The sequence below is a fragment of the Pseudophryne corroboree genome, chromosome 11, assembly GCF_028390025.1.
Source record: "Pseudophryne corroboree isolate aPseCor3 chromosome 11, aPseCor3.hap2, whole genome shotgun sequence".
Taxonomy (NCBI): domain Eukaryota; kingdom Metazoa; phylum Chordata; class Amphibia; order Anura; family Myobatrachidae; genus Pseudophryne; species Pseudophryne corroboree.
The window spans coordinates 196,411,254-196,425,904 of NC_086454.1; the positions used below are offsets into that span (position 1 = coordinate 196,411,254).

Sequence of the window (14,651 nt, forward strand, 5' to 3'; positions counted from 1 at the left end):
GTACTTCATCAATTTATGTGCATTGTCTCAGCTTAACTCTCTCAACTACTTACCGGCTTGAGCATCAACTCTGAATGTGCTCAACTTGTGTTATTTTCCCGCTATATTTTCTCCTCTCAACTTATCTATTTTTATACTGCTATTTAACTGCCAACATGTTTCCACACACCAAGCCAATACCCATCCTAACTCCCTGCCCTCATCTCCCTCCCAGCCCATCCCCACAAGTCTCTTCCATATCTCCCCACTTTGCCCTATACCTTTCTCCTATGCCCCCTGGAATTCCAGATCCATCTGTAACAAACTGCCTGCTATCCATGAACTCTTCATCTCCAACTCTCTTGCCACACTACTCCACTATCTACTGTCTGACACCAATTCCTCAATCCTCCCGATGCTTCCAGCTTGTGCCCACTTCTAAACCTCCACTACTGTAAACAGTCCTCCGGGACCCCTGCTGACGGTCTCCTCTACCCATGTGACTGGACCTCATTGCTCCCTTACTACTGCAAATATCATCTTCTGCTCCCTGGAGAAACGTAAAATCTAATTCCATTAATTTTATTTTGACCTCACCAATGTTTTAATATGCCTTTTATACCACTGTGTTTTGCTTTTTTCTTAATATTTTTTCCTGTGACCCCCACTGTATGCTATACCTCTATTATTTGCACACCCTGCCAGCAGCAACCTACCCAGTGCACCCCAGATGCCTGCTTCGGATGGTGTATATGATATTACACGTGTCAGTTTTCCAATATATGCCTTAGGTGCTTGTATAGTATATGTCCCACAGTACCACCTTTGTAGTACGTCCAACATGGCTTCCTCACCTGGTACACTCGTGGATGGAATCAAAAATACACGGACCAGACTATTATGTTAGGACCTACTGCGAGCGTTAGGATGCTGCAACCACATTTTGAGTAATCTACTCTAGGAGCGCTCTATTCCACCCAGGGTAATCCTACGTAGTGTTCTGAATACAGCTGTCTCATCTGGTATCTTTCATGGGTAGAATTATATACAACCCGTGGAATTTATTACCAAAAATGACTGCAATAACCCTACATTATGCTTTTTGTGCTCTCTAGGTATTTATTTTTGTGTGTGTGTGTGTGTGTGTTGTGTGCGGTTTTCTACATGCTGTAATTGAAAATCCTTTGTAAAAATAGGATTTTATTACCTACCAGTAAATCCTTTTCTCGTAGTCCATAAGGGATATTGGGGAATCTAGTACGATGGGTATAGACTGGGTCCAAAAGAGCCAGTGCAATTTACATTTCTTCAACTGGGTGTGCTGGCTCCTCCCCTCTATGCCTCCTCCTACAGCTCAGTTATAGGTAAAAACGTGGCCAAAGGAGAAAGGACGTATATGAGAGAAGGAAATATGATAACAAAGAGTGGTGAGATTTACATACCAGCACACCACTACATATAACAACCAGCAACGGCTGGTAACAACAGCAGCAACAGCTGCACAGGTAATCACATAACAAGAATTTACAAAAAAGTCAACGCACTGAGGCGGGCGCCCAATATCCCTTATGAACTAAGAGAAAAGGATTTACTGGTAGGTAATTAAAATCCTATTTTCTCTAGCATCCATAAAGGGATATTGGGGAGTCTAGAATGATGGGGACGTCCTAAAGCTTCCAGAACGGGCGGGGACATGCAGAGACTGCTGCAGCACTGCCTGCCCAAACTGGGTATCCTCTTTGGCCAGGGTATCAAACTTGTAGAACTTCACAAAAGTGTTCTTCCGCGACCAGGTAGCAGCTCAGCAATGTTGCAAGGCCGAGACTCCACGGGCAGCCGCCCAGGAAGTACCCACTGATCTTGTAGAGTGGGCCTTCAGAGACTTAGGAATAGGCAAGGCTGCCGACACATAGGCCTGTTGAATAGTAAGCCTAATCCAACGAGCAATGGACTGCTTTGAAGCAGGACAACCCTTTTTCTGTGCATCATAGACAACGAACAAAGAATCCGTCTTTCTGATCCGAGCAGTTCTCTTGACATGGATCTTCAAGGCTCACACAGCATCCAATGTCTCTGGAGGAGCAGAAGCGCCAAAACTGGATGGAGTCACAATAGGCTGATTCAAGTGAAACGCAGAGACAACCTTTGGCAGGAACTGCTGCCTAGTCCAGAGCTCCGCTCTGTCCTCGTAAAAGACACGACAAGGCCCCCAATTTCGAGACGCGTCGAGCAGAAGCCAGGGCCAGTAACATCGTCGTCTTCTACCGTCATCAGAGGTTCAAACCAGGAGGACTGTAGAAATTCCAACACTACATTCAAATCCCAGGGCGCCGTAGGCGGCACAAAAGGATGCTGAATGTGGAGTACCACCTGCAAGGAGGTCTGAACTTCTGGCAACAGTGCCAATTTCTTCTGGAAGAAAATGGAGAGAGCTGAAATCTGGACCTTAATGGAACCCAGACGTAAGCCCTTATCCACACCAGCCTGCAGGAAACGCAAGAAACGTTCCAAGTAGAACTCTGCAGGTGGATACGTGCGTTCCCCGCACTAGGATGATGATAGTGTTTTGACGTCACAGGTTTCCTGGCCTAAACCATGATAGTACAGGTAATAACCTTCTTGGAAAGGCCCTTGTGAGCTAGAATGTTCCGCTCAACCTCCATGCCGTCAAACGAAGATGCCGTAAGTCCGGGTAGACGAATGGTCCTTGTTGAAGATCTCTTCGTAGTGGTACAGGCCAAGGGTCTTCGACAGACATGTCCAGAAGATCCGCATATCAAGCCCTCCGAGGCCAATCCGGGGCAATTAGAATTGCCTTGACCCCCATGTTTTTTAATGCGCTTGAGCACCCTTGGGAGCAACTGAATCGGAAGAAACATGTAAACCAGCCGATAAGGCAAAGGCGACGTCAGTGCGTACACTGCCCTCACCTGAGGGACTCTGATTCGTGAGCAATACCAGGGAAGTTTCTTGTGGAGACGAGAAGCCATCATATCTATTTGCAGGCAGCCCGACCGGTTGATGACCTGCTAGAATACCCGTTGGTGGAGATCGTTACGACTCAGGAAGTCCGCTTCCCAGTTGTCCACACCCGGAATGAAGATTGCTCTTGCATTTCTTTCCGCCCAGACAAGTATCTTTGACACCTCTCACATGCAGGCCCTGCTTCTTGTCCCTCCTTGTCGGTTGATGTATGCCACTACTGTGGCGTTGTCCGACGGCACCTGGATTGCGTGACCCTTGAGCAGAGGAGAGGCCTGAATCAGAGCATTGTAAATCGCCCAAAGTTCCAGAACGTTGATCGGAAGTAGGCTTTTGTGGGCAGACCACCTGCCCTGGAACTGCGCCCCTTGGGTGACAGCTCCCCATCCTCGTAGACTCAAATCTGCCATGAGGAGGATCCAATCCTGAATTAAAAAACTCCGGACCTCCAGTAGATTGGAGGACTGCAGCCATTACAGGAGGGAAAGCCTGGCCTGAGGCGACAGCTGTATCATCCGGTGCATCTGAAGATGTGAACCGGACCATTTGCTCAGGAGATCCAGCTGAAAAGTTCTGGCATGGAACATGCCATATTGGAGCGCCTCATATGAGGAATCCATCTTCCCCAACAATCTTATGCAAAGATGGATGGACACTCGAGCAGGTCGGATCACCAGGCGGACCATCTCCTGAAGTGTTCTCACCTTTTCCTCTGCTAGGGCCACAGTATCCATCAACATCCCCAGGAACAGAAGCCGCTGAGTCAGCTCCAGGTGGGACTTCTGTAAGTTGAGAATCCACCCATGGCGTGACAGAAATTGGATAGTATGGTCGATATGGAGCAACAAAAGCTCCATGGATCTTGCTTTGATCAGAAGGTAGTCCAGATAAGGAACAATGTTGACTCCTTGGACCCAGAGCTGGAACATCATTTCTGCCATCACCTTTGTGAACACACTCGGAGCTGTGGACAGGCCGAAGGGCAGTGCCTGGAATTGGAAGTGATTGTCCAGCAGGGCAAACCGCAGGTACGCCTGATGAGGCGGCCAAATCGGAATATGGAGGTAGGCATCCTTGATATCCAAGGAGACCATGAATTCCTGTTCTTCCAAACCCACAATCACTGCCTGCAGGGATTCCATTTTGAACTTGAACACCTCCAGGTAAGGATTCAAAGACTTGAGATTCAAAATGGGTCTTACGGAATCGTCCGGTTTCGGTACCACAAACAGGTTTGAGTAAAACCCTTTTCCGCGTTGTGGTATTGGTACTGGAACAATCACGTGGGACTGGACCAACTTTAGGATGGCCTGTTGCAATGTAATTTGCATATCCTCCAAAGCTGGTAAGCTTGATTTGAAAAATTATTGGGGAGGAGTACAGTCGAACTCCAGCTTGTAGCCCTGAGAAACGAGATCTCTGACCCAGGTATCCTGGCAGGAAGCCTCCCAGACGCGGCTGAAGTGACGCAGTCTAGCTCCCACCTCGAGATCCCCTCGTGGTGGATGGGCACAGTTATGCTGAGGCCTTAGCGGAAGCAGAACTGGTGGTCTGTTCCTGAGAGCTGGTGTTTGCAGGCTTTCTAGACTTACCTCTGGTGCCTCTAGTCGCATTGGAGGCACCTCTGGCCTTAGATCGAAATCTGTGAGACTGAAAGGACTGGACAGACGGCCCCGGGTAGGAGCGTCTCGCCGGCGGGGCCTCGGAGGGGAGAAACGTAGATTTCCCAGCCGTAACTTTGGAAATCCAAGTATCTAATTCAACCCCAAAGAGCCATTCCCCATAAAAGGGGAGGTATTCCACACTATGTTTGGCTTGTGCGTCCGCAATCCACTGACGCAACCGCAAGGCCCTGTGCACCAACACACTTCATGGCAGAAGTCCTAGCATAGATGTTCCCCATCTCCTTGAGCGAATCACAGGGGACACATGTAGTGTCCTGAATGTGTTTTAGGAGGGTCACCATAGTGACCAAGGGAATATCCCCTGAGAGGCCCCCCTGAATTTGAGTGGCCCAGGAATGCATGGCATGGCAACCCGCAATGACCGGCCTTTGCGATACACCTGCTGCCATGTAAATAGATTTGAGTGTAGTCTCTATTTTCCTATCCCCGGGATCCTTTATGGTAAAGGAGCTCGGGGCAGGCATCACCACCTTTTTGGACAGTCAAGAGACTGAGACATCAACCACTGGGGGTTCCTCCCAAAATTTCCTACCTTCAGGAGCAAATGGGAAAGTGTGCAAAAATTTTTTTGGACACTTGGAATTTTTTGTCTGGATTTTTCCAGGCCAGCTTGAATAGGTCATCTAACTCTGTAGGGAAAGTGACATTAGGCTTGTTTTGTGACGCAGCGTCCTCTAGAGGGATCTATAACACGTCTCGTATAGCCAGAATTAGGGGTTCAATACCCTGAGCAGAATTGGGATCCCCACTAACGGGGTCTTAGTCCTCCCCATCCTCCTGTATATCCTCATCTGTATCAGAGAGTAGTACAGGTAAACCACTTTTTTGTGGTCCTGCATGAGAGAAAGAGGGCTATGCCGCATCTGCCCTAGCAGCTAAATCTGCAACAGCTTGTTGCAATAGCTGGGTCTTCTGCACATTAGCAGTCAGCTGGGATGACATTTGACATCATAGTTTATTTATTTATTTTTTGTCAAATGAGAAACAACATGTATTACATGAACACATTAAAAGAAAAATTACATAAAGTCGTAACAGTGATAGAATCTATAATGGCAATAGTGCTCCACTTAGGCCCCGAACGATATCAATACTACACACTAGAGGAAATACCTAGGTATCGTATAACAAGGGATAGCAATAACAATAGGCTAGTTGAGTATTTAATAATAGTGCGATCAGAAGGGGGCTGTGGAATCAAGAGTCTCCAGAATATACCATTTAGTATCCTTAAAACAGTTTCGTAGAGCCTCCTTTATGATCGGGGGAAGAGTTAGGACATAGGGTAGCCAAATATGAAAGAATTGTGCAGTCATTTTTTCTTTCTGTAAAGTGGTGTTAGTCCAGTCAAGGTGGAAAAGATGAGAGATCCTAGGTTGTAATAGTGAGATGGGTATGGGATCGGCAGAGATCCACTGGGAAAGGATTGTCTTCTTGGTGGCAGCTGCTAGTTTAATTAATAAAATGCGCTGTCCTTTAGACAGTCTGACAGGGGAGGGTTTCGGATATATGCCCCAAAATGCCCATGTTTTAGTGATATCAAACTGTATCTGTAGGACTGTTGTGATATATGACTGGAGTGCTTGCCAGAGAGCCTGCACCTTAGGGCAGGACCATAGACAATGGACCAGATCTGCATCTGGGGCAGCACATTTGAAGCAATGGGATGAAGAGGCATCCCCGATAAGGTGTCGCAATTTTGGGGTGACATACGCTCTATGCAAGATTTTCTGGTGCATTTCTGAATATGAAATTGAACCCAGTGTTTTATCCAAGTAGGTGTTAGCCTCTAAAATCAGTTTCAGAGAAAGATCCGGAAACTCCAGTCTCCATTTCATGAGTCCCACTGAGCCAGATTCTATATCTAGTAAGATGCGAGAGTGTGAGTGTATGAGGGCTGTAGAAAAGCAACTATTCGCGTTCAGGCGTAGGATTGCATCTAGATTGTGGGATTTATCCTGTAATGGAATCAAGGACAGAACCCTTTGCACATAGCTACAGGCTTGAAGGAAGGGGAATAATGGGATCTGTAAAGGGGGGTACTCACGGGAGAGATGTTTGCTGAGCGATCTTAACACAGACCGCTCAGCACACATCTCTCACCCCGCTCAGCACAGCGGGGCCGCGCATCGCTATCGCTGGGGGGCATACACACGGCAGATCCGTGCTTAAAATCAAAGCAATCTACCAAGATTGCTTAGCTTTTAAGCACGGATCTCTCCGTGTGTACCCCCCTTTAGTGTGGAAAACGTGCCATAACCTGTGAATGTGTAAGCAAGGATAAATTACCAGTGTCTAAAAAATGATGGATGTATTTCAGACCTCCGTCATACCAAGTATGAAATATGGGAGAAGTTGTGTGGGGTTTAAAGTTTGGGTTACCCCATAGAGGTAAGAATAGCGACGTGTGTCGCGATAGTTTAAGCTGTGAGCGGACCGATCGCCAGGCCGCACAGGTAGAGGACAAAAGTAAATTGTTCTTTACATTATGCGGCATGGAATTGGGAGTTGTGTGTAATAGGGATACCAGATTCCAAGAAGGTGCAAAGGATTGTTCTAAATATGTATTAGCATATGTGTTTTGTCCGCCTATCCAGTCCAAGGCAATCCTGTAGTTGGCCGCTAGAGCATAAGTATATAGACACGGCAAATTCAAGCCCCCAAGGGACCGAGGTTGACGTAGTTTAAACAATGAGAATCTAGGGCGTTTGCCCGCCCAAATAAATTTGGATAGTGCCTTGTCCAATTGAATGAATATATCCCTGGGCGGGATCAGCGGAAGCATCTGAAGAACGTATAAGAAACACAGGAAACTGATCATTTTGTACAAATGACTCCTGCCTGTGTACGTGAGGGGGAGGTGGGCCCACCTAGCGAAGTCAGTATATGTCCTAGCGAACAATGGGGAAAAGTTAAGGGAATATAGTTCAGCAGGATGATTTGGGAACACAATACCTAGATAGGTAATACAATTATTCGTGGCCCAGTGGAATGGGAAAGTGTCGCCCCAATCCAATTTGGCAGAGGGAAAAAAGGCCAGGGCCTCCGTTTTAGAATAGTTGATTTTGAACCCAGATACTTGTTCGAAGGAGTCTAAAATGTCGAGTAGGTGTGGTATGCCCAACTGGGGGTTGCTGAAGTAAAGTAAAATGTCATCCGCGAATGCCGAGAATTTAAGTTCTCGATCCGCCAATTTTATACCCTGCCATCTCGTTTCCTTTATAAAGTGGCGGAGAAGAGGATCTAGGGCTAAGTTAAAGAGTAGGGGGGATAGGGGGCAGCCCTGTCTGGTGCCACGTTGTAGGGAAGAGAGTCTGGAGTTGTGACCATTAATCGTTAGGAAGGCTTGTGGAGTTTGATAGAGGGTACGAAACACCTGGAGAAAATCAAACCGAAATTCTGAAACCTAAGTATTCTACACATATGGTCCCAAGAGACCCGGTCAAAGGCTTTGTCTGCATCGCAGCTCAGGACTATGTTTCCGGTCTCCAGTGAGTCATGAGTTTTAATCATGGCCGCTAGTAAAGAACGGACATTACGTACAGAGTGTCTATTGCGTAAAAATCCTGTCTGAGCAGGATGGAGCAGTTTGGGTAGAACCAGCTGGAGGCGGGAAGCAAGCATCTTCGTGAATAATGTAAAATCTTGATTTAATAATAAGATTGGCCTGTAAGACGAGACTAAAGTGTGATCTTTGTTAGGTTTGGGGAGGACTATAACCCGTGCTATGTTAAAACCAGGTGGGGCTGGATGTCCTGTTAAGATTGAGTTGTATAATGTTAGCAGGTGGTCACTTATATGTGGGAGGAGTAGTTTATAATAGGCCGCCGATAGTCCGTCAGGGCCCGGGGACTTCCCATTGGTTAAAGATTTAACGGCCGCTTCCAATTCCGCTGTAGTGATGGGAGTAGTAAGAAAATCTTTGTCCTATTCCGACAAAGTGGGAAGGCCAGCTTGTGTCAGAAAGTCTGCGCTAATTGCTGGTTGGTCAGGGGGGGGCGGTATATAACGTTTCAAAGAAGGTCAGGAAGGTGTCACTAATTGTTTCCTGTGTCACTGCGGGTGGGGTGTGAGTGTCTCGAATAGAGGAAATATATTTAGGGGACGTGTGAGCCTTCACCATATTTGCCAATAATTTCCCGGAGCGATTACCCCATCGAAAATATTTGTTGGACTGGAAGGAGAGAAACAGTTTGGCTTGTTCAGTGCAAAGGGTATCATGGACTAATTTAGCATCTTTATATAGTACTCTATTCATTTCGGACGGATCAGCTAGTAACTGGGAATAAGCAGAAGCAACCTGGAGGGAAGCCTTGGCCATCCTCTCCCGAAGCTGTTTCTTTCTAGCAGCAACATATGAGATTATTTGTCCTCTAATACCCGGCTTAGAAGCCTGCCAAAAGAGGTTCATATCATCAATATGTGTTGCATTATCACATGTATAATTAAGATATGATTGGGTCAAATAGAGTTTGAAGTCTTCCGAATGGGCTAGATGTTCTGGGAACCGCCAAATATGAGAATACGAGTGGGGTGTGGTCAAAGCAATCGATAGGGTGACGGGGGCATGGTCTGATAGAAGAATATTGGCTATGGCGGCGTCATCTACTCTATGGATCAAAGAGGCGGATATTAGCCAGTAGTCTAAGCTAGAGAATATTTTATGTGGGTGTGAGAAGAAAGAGTATTCCCTAGAGTCAGGATAAAGGAATCGCCAGGGGTCCATGAGCTGCAGTGTGTCTAGCATTAGGGACAATGGTGGAGGAGTCGGACTACTCAAGCCCAATTGTCTGGGTCCGCCTGACACGTCTAACATCGGGTCTAAAACAACATTAAGATCTCCCCCTAAAATCAAGGGGCCTTCCACCCAGTCCTGTAAATTAACAGATGTCTGAGAAAAAGGAAGTGTTTGGTCCTGTGGGGGCGTAGATGCACGCCAGAGTGAACCATTCCCCCTCGATATCCACCTTTAAAAACAAAAATCGACCCTCTGGGTCTATCCATTCCTCCCTAATTACATAGTGTAGTGATTTACGAAACAGGAGTAATACTCCCCTTGTTTTGGTAGTGTAGGAGGCGCTTCTAAAATCTCCAACCCAAGTGTACCTAAGTCTATTAGGATCAGTAAGGCGCCAGTGCGTTTCTTGTAGAAACACCACATCAGGATGGAATTTCCTGAGGTGGTTCAGCATTTTTTTCCTCTTAATTGGTGTGTTCAGGCCCTCTACGTTCCACGAGAAACTTGAGAGACCTCTTTGAGCTATCAAAGGGGGACTCAGCATCCTTAGGGACCGGCATTAGCCAATGCCTAGTCCAATGGAACGCAGAAGGAGAATCCACAATCTAAAGCCCAAACCCCCGTCCCAGCGAGCGGGGGAGGGACAAAAGGAATACGTCAGGAAGTCACAATAAACATATAACGAAACATTAAGATACAAAGATACATGTCGAAAATACTAACCAATATAACATTGGCCACCTGTCAAAAACATTTTTACATTTTTAACCCAATATGACAGTAGTAAAAACCATCCATATGTAACAGAAACCTTAGTATGAATAGAAAAAGAAGAGAAAGGGGCTGACAGAGAAAATGGAAGAAGAACCTCCCGCCATCCCCGCAACCTCAACGGGTGAGAATAACACTCACACAGCAGTGGCTGTAGGAGCCAAATGTAAATAGTCAACAGAGTACTAGCCATCGTAGAAGAAAGAAGAGAGAAAATAGACTAAGATAAAGAAAAAGAAGTGCTTGGTTTTAGAGAAGTCAATCAGCATCGTCCATCCCAGAATCAGACTGTGATGCGGGTAGAGACTTGGAGAAAGTTTCGAGCAGAGTCCGGGGTATCGAAGTAATGTGGTTTGCCGGCATGAAAGATTCTTAATTTTGCAGGGTAAAGAAGAGCGAATCTGATGTTTTTGGAAAATAGATCTTTGCAGACAGGGGAGAATTCTCTTCGTTGCGTTGAAACTTGGAAAGAAAAGTCCTGAAAGAGCAGAAGTTTGGATTCTTCATAACGGAGGTCAGAGCATCTGCGATAGGCCTCCATAATCTTCACCTAATCAAGGTAGTTTAGTAGCTTGAAAATTACAGGCCTAGGGCGTGATTGGGAGGATCGTGAAGATCGTCTATCGGGGCCGATGCGGTGTGCTCGTTCAACCAGATAGGAAGTGGGCGAGGGGGGCAGATCAAGAGTTGTGGGGAGCCAGCAGGTAACCAAGTCCAGTAGGTCTTTCTGTTTAACCGATTCTGGGAGGCCAATCAGGCGCAAGTTGTTCCGGCGGTTGCGATTTTCCAAATCCTCGAGTTTATCGCTCATGGCCATCAGTGTGCTGTCATGTGATTGCTGTAGTGATTGGATCGCATGATGATCATCCTCTAAGGTGGAGATCCGGTCCTCGGCCTCTGCCAAACGTTGTGTGTGTTGGGTCAATTGAGCTGCCGCTGACGTAATGGCCTCCATCAATGGCGCCAACTTTGCGTCTAAAAGAGGCGAGATGATCTCGGAGATTTCTCTGGCCTTTTGTATGGAGGACGGGCTAGCTCGGACTTCGGCAAGCGACAGGTCATCTGCGTCTCTCCTACCGGGGGGAGGACGGGTACCCCTGCTGGAGAGGGCTATGCTCTTTATCTTTAGCTGCTGGTTTATTTTTATTTTGAGAATTCCTATTCGTGCGGGGCGTTTTAGCCACGTATTTTTCCATAGTGGAGAATGTGATTCAAGAGTAGCCCGGTAAGGGTAAAGGAAAGTCCATCACTCGGAGAACAAGAAAGGCGGGGGTGTGTAGCAAGAGGTTTTCAGTTCCCCAGGAAGGTGGTGGTCAGGCAGCACTGGAGCGGGAGAGGAGGCCAGTGGCAGGGGCAAAATAATAACTGTATTCAGGAAGGCCAAAGTAAATTAAGCTTCATCCAGGCTCAAATGTAGTAGGGAGGGGAGGTAGGGAGGCGACTTGTAATAGCAGCAAGGGCAGAGCTCAGGCAGCAACCAGCGCGGTACCTGAGAAGCCTTGGCCGCGTAGTGTGTTTTCCTCTCCGATAGGCACAAGCAGGGAGCAGCAGGATGTATATGTTGCCACCAGTGCCGGTCAGCCGATGGTTTAGGCTGGTGGTGCGGTGCAGGGACTGCGGGGGTCCGCCCCTCCTCAATGAGGGCAGGGGGCACGGGGCACACCAGGCTCCCAGACAAGGGACCCGGCGGCTGCAGCGGAAGGGCGGGGTACTTCCGCACGTACCTGGAGAAATAGGGTTGTTAGTCTGCGGGGTCCGGTGAGCCGTCAGGGGACACAGCGGGAAGTTATGCGCGGTCCGGGATCCCTCATGCAGCCCGGTATCGATCCTCCACGAGGGCCAGGGGGAGACAGGGCGGCTGCAGCGGCAGGGTGAGACACTTCCGCACATGCCTGGAGGAGTGGGGTTGCCAGCCAGCGGTCTGGGGTCCGTCGGGCTGCCGTGGGACACAGCGGGATGCTATGAGCGGTCCGGGATCCCTCAGGCGGCCTAGTCTCGATCCTCCACGAGGTCCAAGATGGCCGCCGTCATTCACTGCACACTGCGTGTGCGGACTCCGGCGGGTGAAGCAGAGGGGGGAAGGGGGGGGGAGCGAGCCGGGACACACTCCACTTTGCTCCCTATTATCTCCGGGACCCGCAGGTGAAATTGCGGGGTCCCCGGTCCAGGTTAGGCCGCTGGGATAGGTTAGGTAGCGCGCCTGGAGGGAGAGCTCTGCAGAGGGGCAGCCGGGTCGTTCGGCCCGCCCACCGGAAGTCTGACATCATAGTTTTAAGAGATCCAAGCCAGTGGGGCTCTGGACCCTCTCCCCCAGCCACTTCACTGACTTGTGAAGATTGACTGCATTTTTCACATGAAATAAAATCAAATGATAATGGAGAGAATCAAGTGTGGCATACACTGCACAGCTTATGTTTACCCCTGTTTCACAGTAAGCACAATTACATACACATACACCCAGACAGTTATACTGCAAACCTGCCCTACTGTATGTGAGAGGACACACACAGAGAGAAGGACACCAGCACACCCCTAGCTGTACAGCCCCAGGTAGGCTGTCAGCTAACTATATCACAGTAAACACCAACAAATTCTGTTCTGTAGAGGACCCAGATAGTGTACAATAGCGGCTCTCCCCCTTTGCTACACCCTGTACCAGATATCCAGCGTTGCCGAGGAGTCCGGAAGCGCTGTGTACGCTCTGGATGGCTGCACTAAGCAGAGGAAGGCGCCAAAATGCCTCTGGTCCCGCTCTGAGGTAGCTCCGCCCCCTACAATGGCGCCGGAGCTACAGTGATATACTATACTAGCAAAGTCTCTTTATAGCTTGTATAATATAAGTTTATATTATAGCTCCTTATAGCATCACAAGTGCTAGTCTAAGCAGTTTTGTCCCAGTCTACACGGGGGATTTTAGCGGGACCCACCCCTGGTAGGGTCCCGTACGCCACGCCCGTGGTCAGCCGCACAGTGAACCGGGGCCCCCGGTTTTTACTCACCACAGATGTCCCCTTCAGGCAGAGTTAGGGGTGTGCGGCGTGCTGCAGCTGTGACAGCCAAGGCGCAGTGCCCCGCTGAACAACAACCCCTCAGGACCATGATCCTGCAGCGTGAAAGCGGCTCTGCACCTCTGTAAGGCCGGTGACGACCCCTTCCCCCCCCAACTCCCATGGTGCAGTTATGCTGTTGCCCAAACAACATACCGAAAATGACAAACATGAAAAAGAAATTGTAGAAAACTCTCTGGAGCTCAGAGATGTGCATCCTCTCCTGAGGGCCCTTTTTCTAAACTGCCTGTGGGAGGGGGCATAGAGGGGAGGAGCCAGCACACCCAGTTGAAGAAATTTAAAATGCACTGGCTCCTTTGGACCCCATCTATACCCATCGTACTAGATTCCCCAATATCCCTTACGGATGCTAGAGAAATGTGTTCTATTGCTGGAGAAAAGCACTATATAAATAAAAAATTATTATACGAATGTATACCATGTTTACTCAACTCTGGGCAACGAATTTAACTGAAAAAATGAAAACGTGGTCTCGACTAAACATCAATGCAAGCTTTAAAGTAAAAAATAAAATCGGCAACAAACCAAAACATCATTCAAAAATCATTCACAAGTGCTTTTATAATAATTTTGTAGACCGAAACCAGTAACCTGTATAATTTGGTCTTCACTACACAACTGTATATTCTCATTATGCATAAGCTGTATATTGGTATTTTAGATTTAATAATCCATCAATACATAATAACTTATTTCCAGAACTTAGTGCTTTGTTTATATTATAATTCGCATTATCATCATCAGGTCCCATATTCCTAATGAAATCATTGATTTACACAAAGGCCACTTCCCCATATTCCTTTCGGTGTTCTCCTCATACCTCCTTCTTTTGTCCAGTGGTCTCCTCTTCTGTCTCGGATGCTGTGTAAGCCTGCCGAGGATCATTATCATAATCTTCTTCTTCTAAAATGTTAAAGATGAACTTGGAAGTATAAATTTCCATAAAAAAAAGATAAAAGCATGACAAAAACTTCTGTCCCTCTCAGAATATTAAACATATACAGTGTATAGAGAAAATAGGATTTTAATACCTACCGGTAAATCCTTTTCTCTTAGTCCGTAAAGGATGCTGCGGATGCTTCAAGTACCATGGGGTATAGATGGGATCCGCAGGAGACATGGGCACAATATAAGACTTTGAATTGGTGTGAACTGGCTCCTCCCTTTATGTCCCTCCTTCAGACTCCAGTTATAGGAACTGTGCCCAGGGAGACGGACATTTCGAGGAAAAGGATTTATTTAATTATTTTAAAACTAAGGTGAGATACATACCAGCTCCCACCTCAAACACACCATACAACATGGCATTCAACAACAACGCATTCAACAGAATGACCAACAACAGTCACAGATTGACTGAACTCAACGCAACATGAGCGTAACCATAACCAAACTGCAGATACAGCCTGCACTGGGACGGTCGCCCAG

At 47.5% G+C, this 14,651-nt stretch overlaps 1 protein-coding gene across 2 annotated transcripts in view; it reads right to left on the reverse strand.

Moving 5' to 3' along the window:
* The window catches only part of SF3B2 (splicing factor 3b subunit 2), a 103,723-nt gene that overhangs the window by 56,457 nt on the left and 32,615 nt on the right, over positions 1-14,651 (reverse strand). For both annotated transcript variants that reach the window (XM_063945170.1, XM_063945171.1), the window contains exon 8: positions 14,044-14,126. In XM_063945170.1, the coding sequence (XP_063801240.1) occupies positions 14,044-14,126 (83 nt within the window). The remainder of the gene's footprint in view (positions 1-14,043; positions 14,127-14,651) is intronic.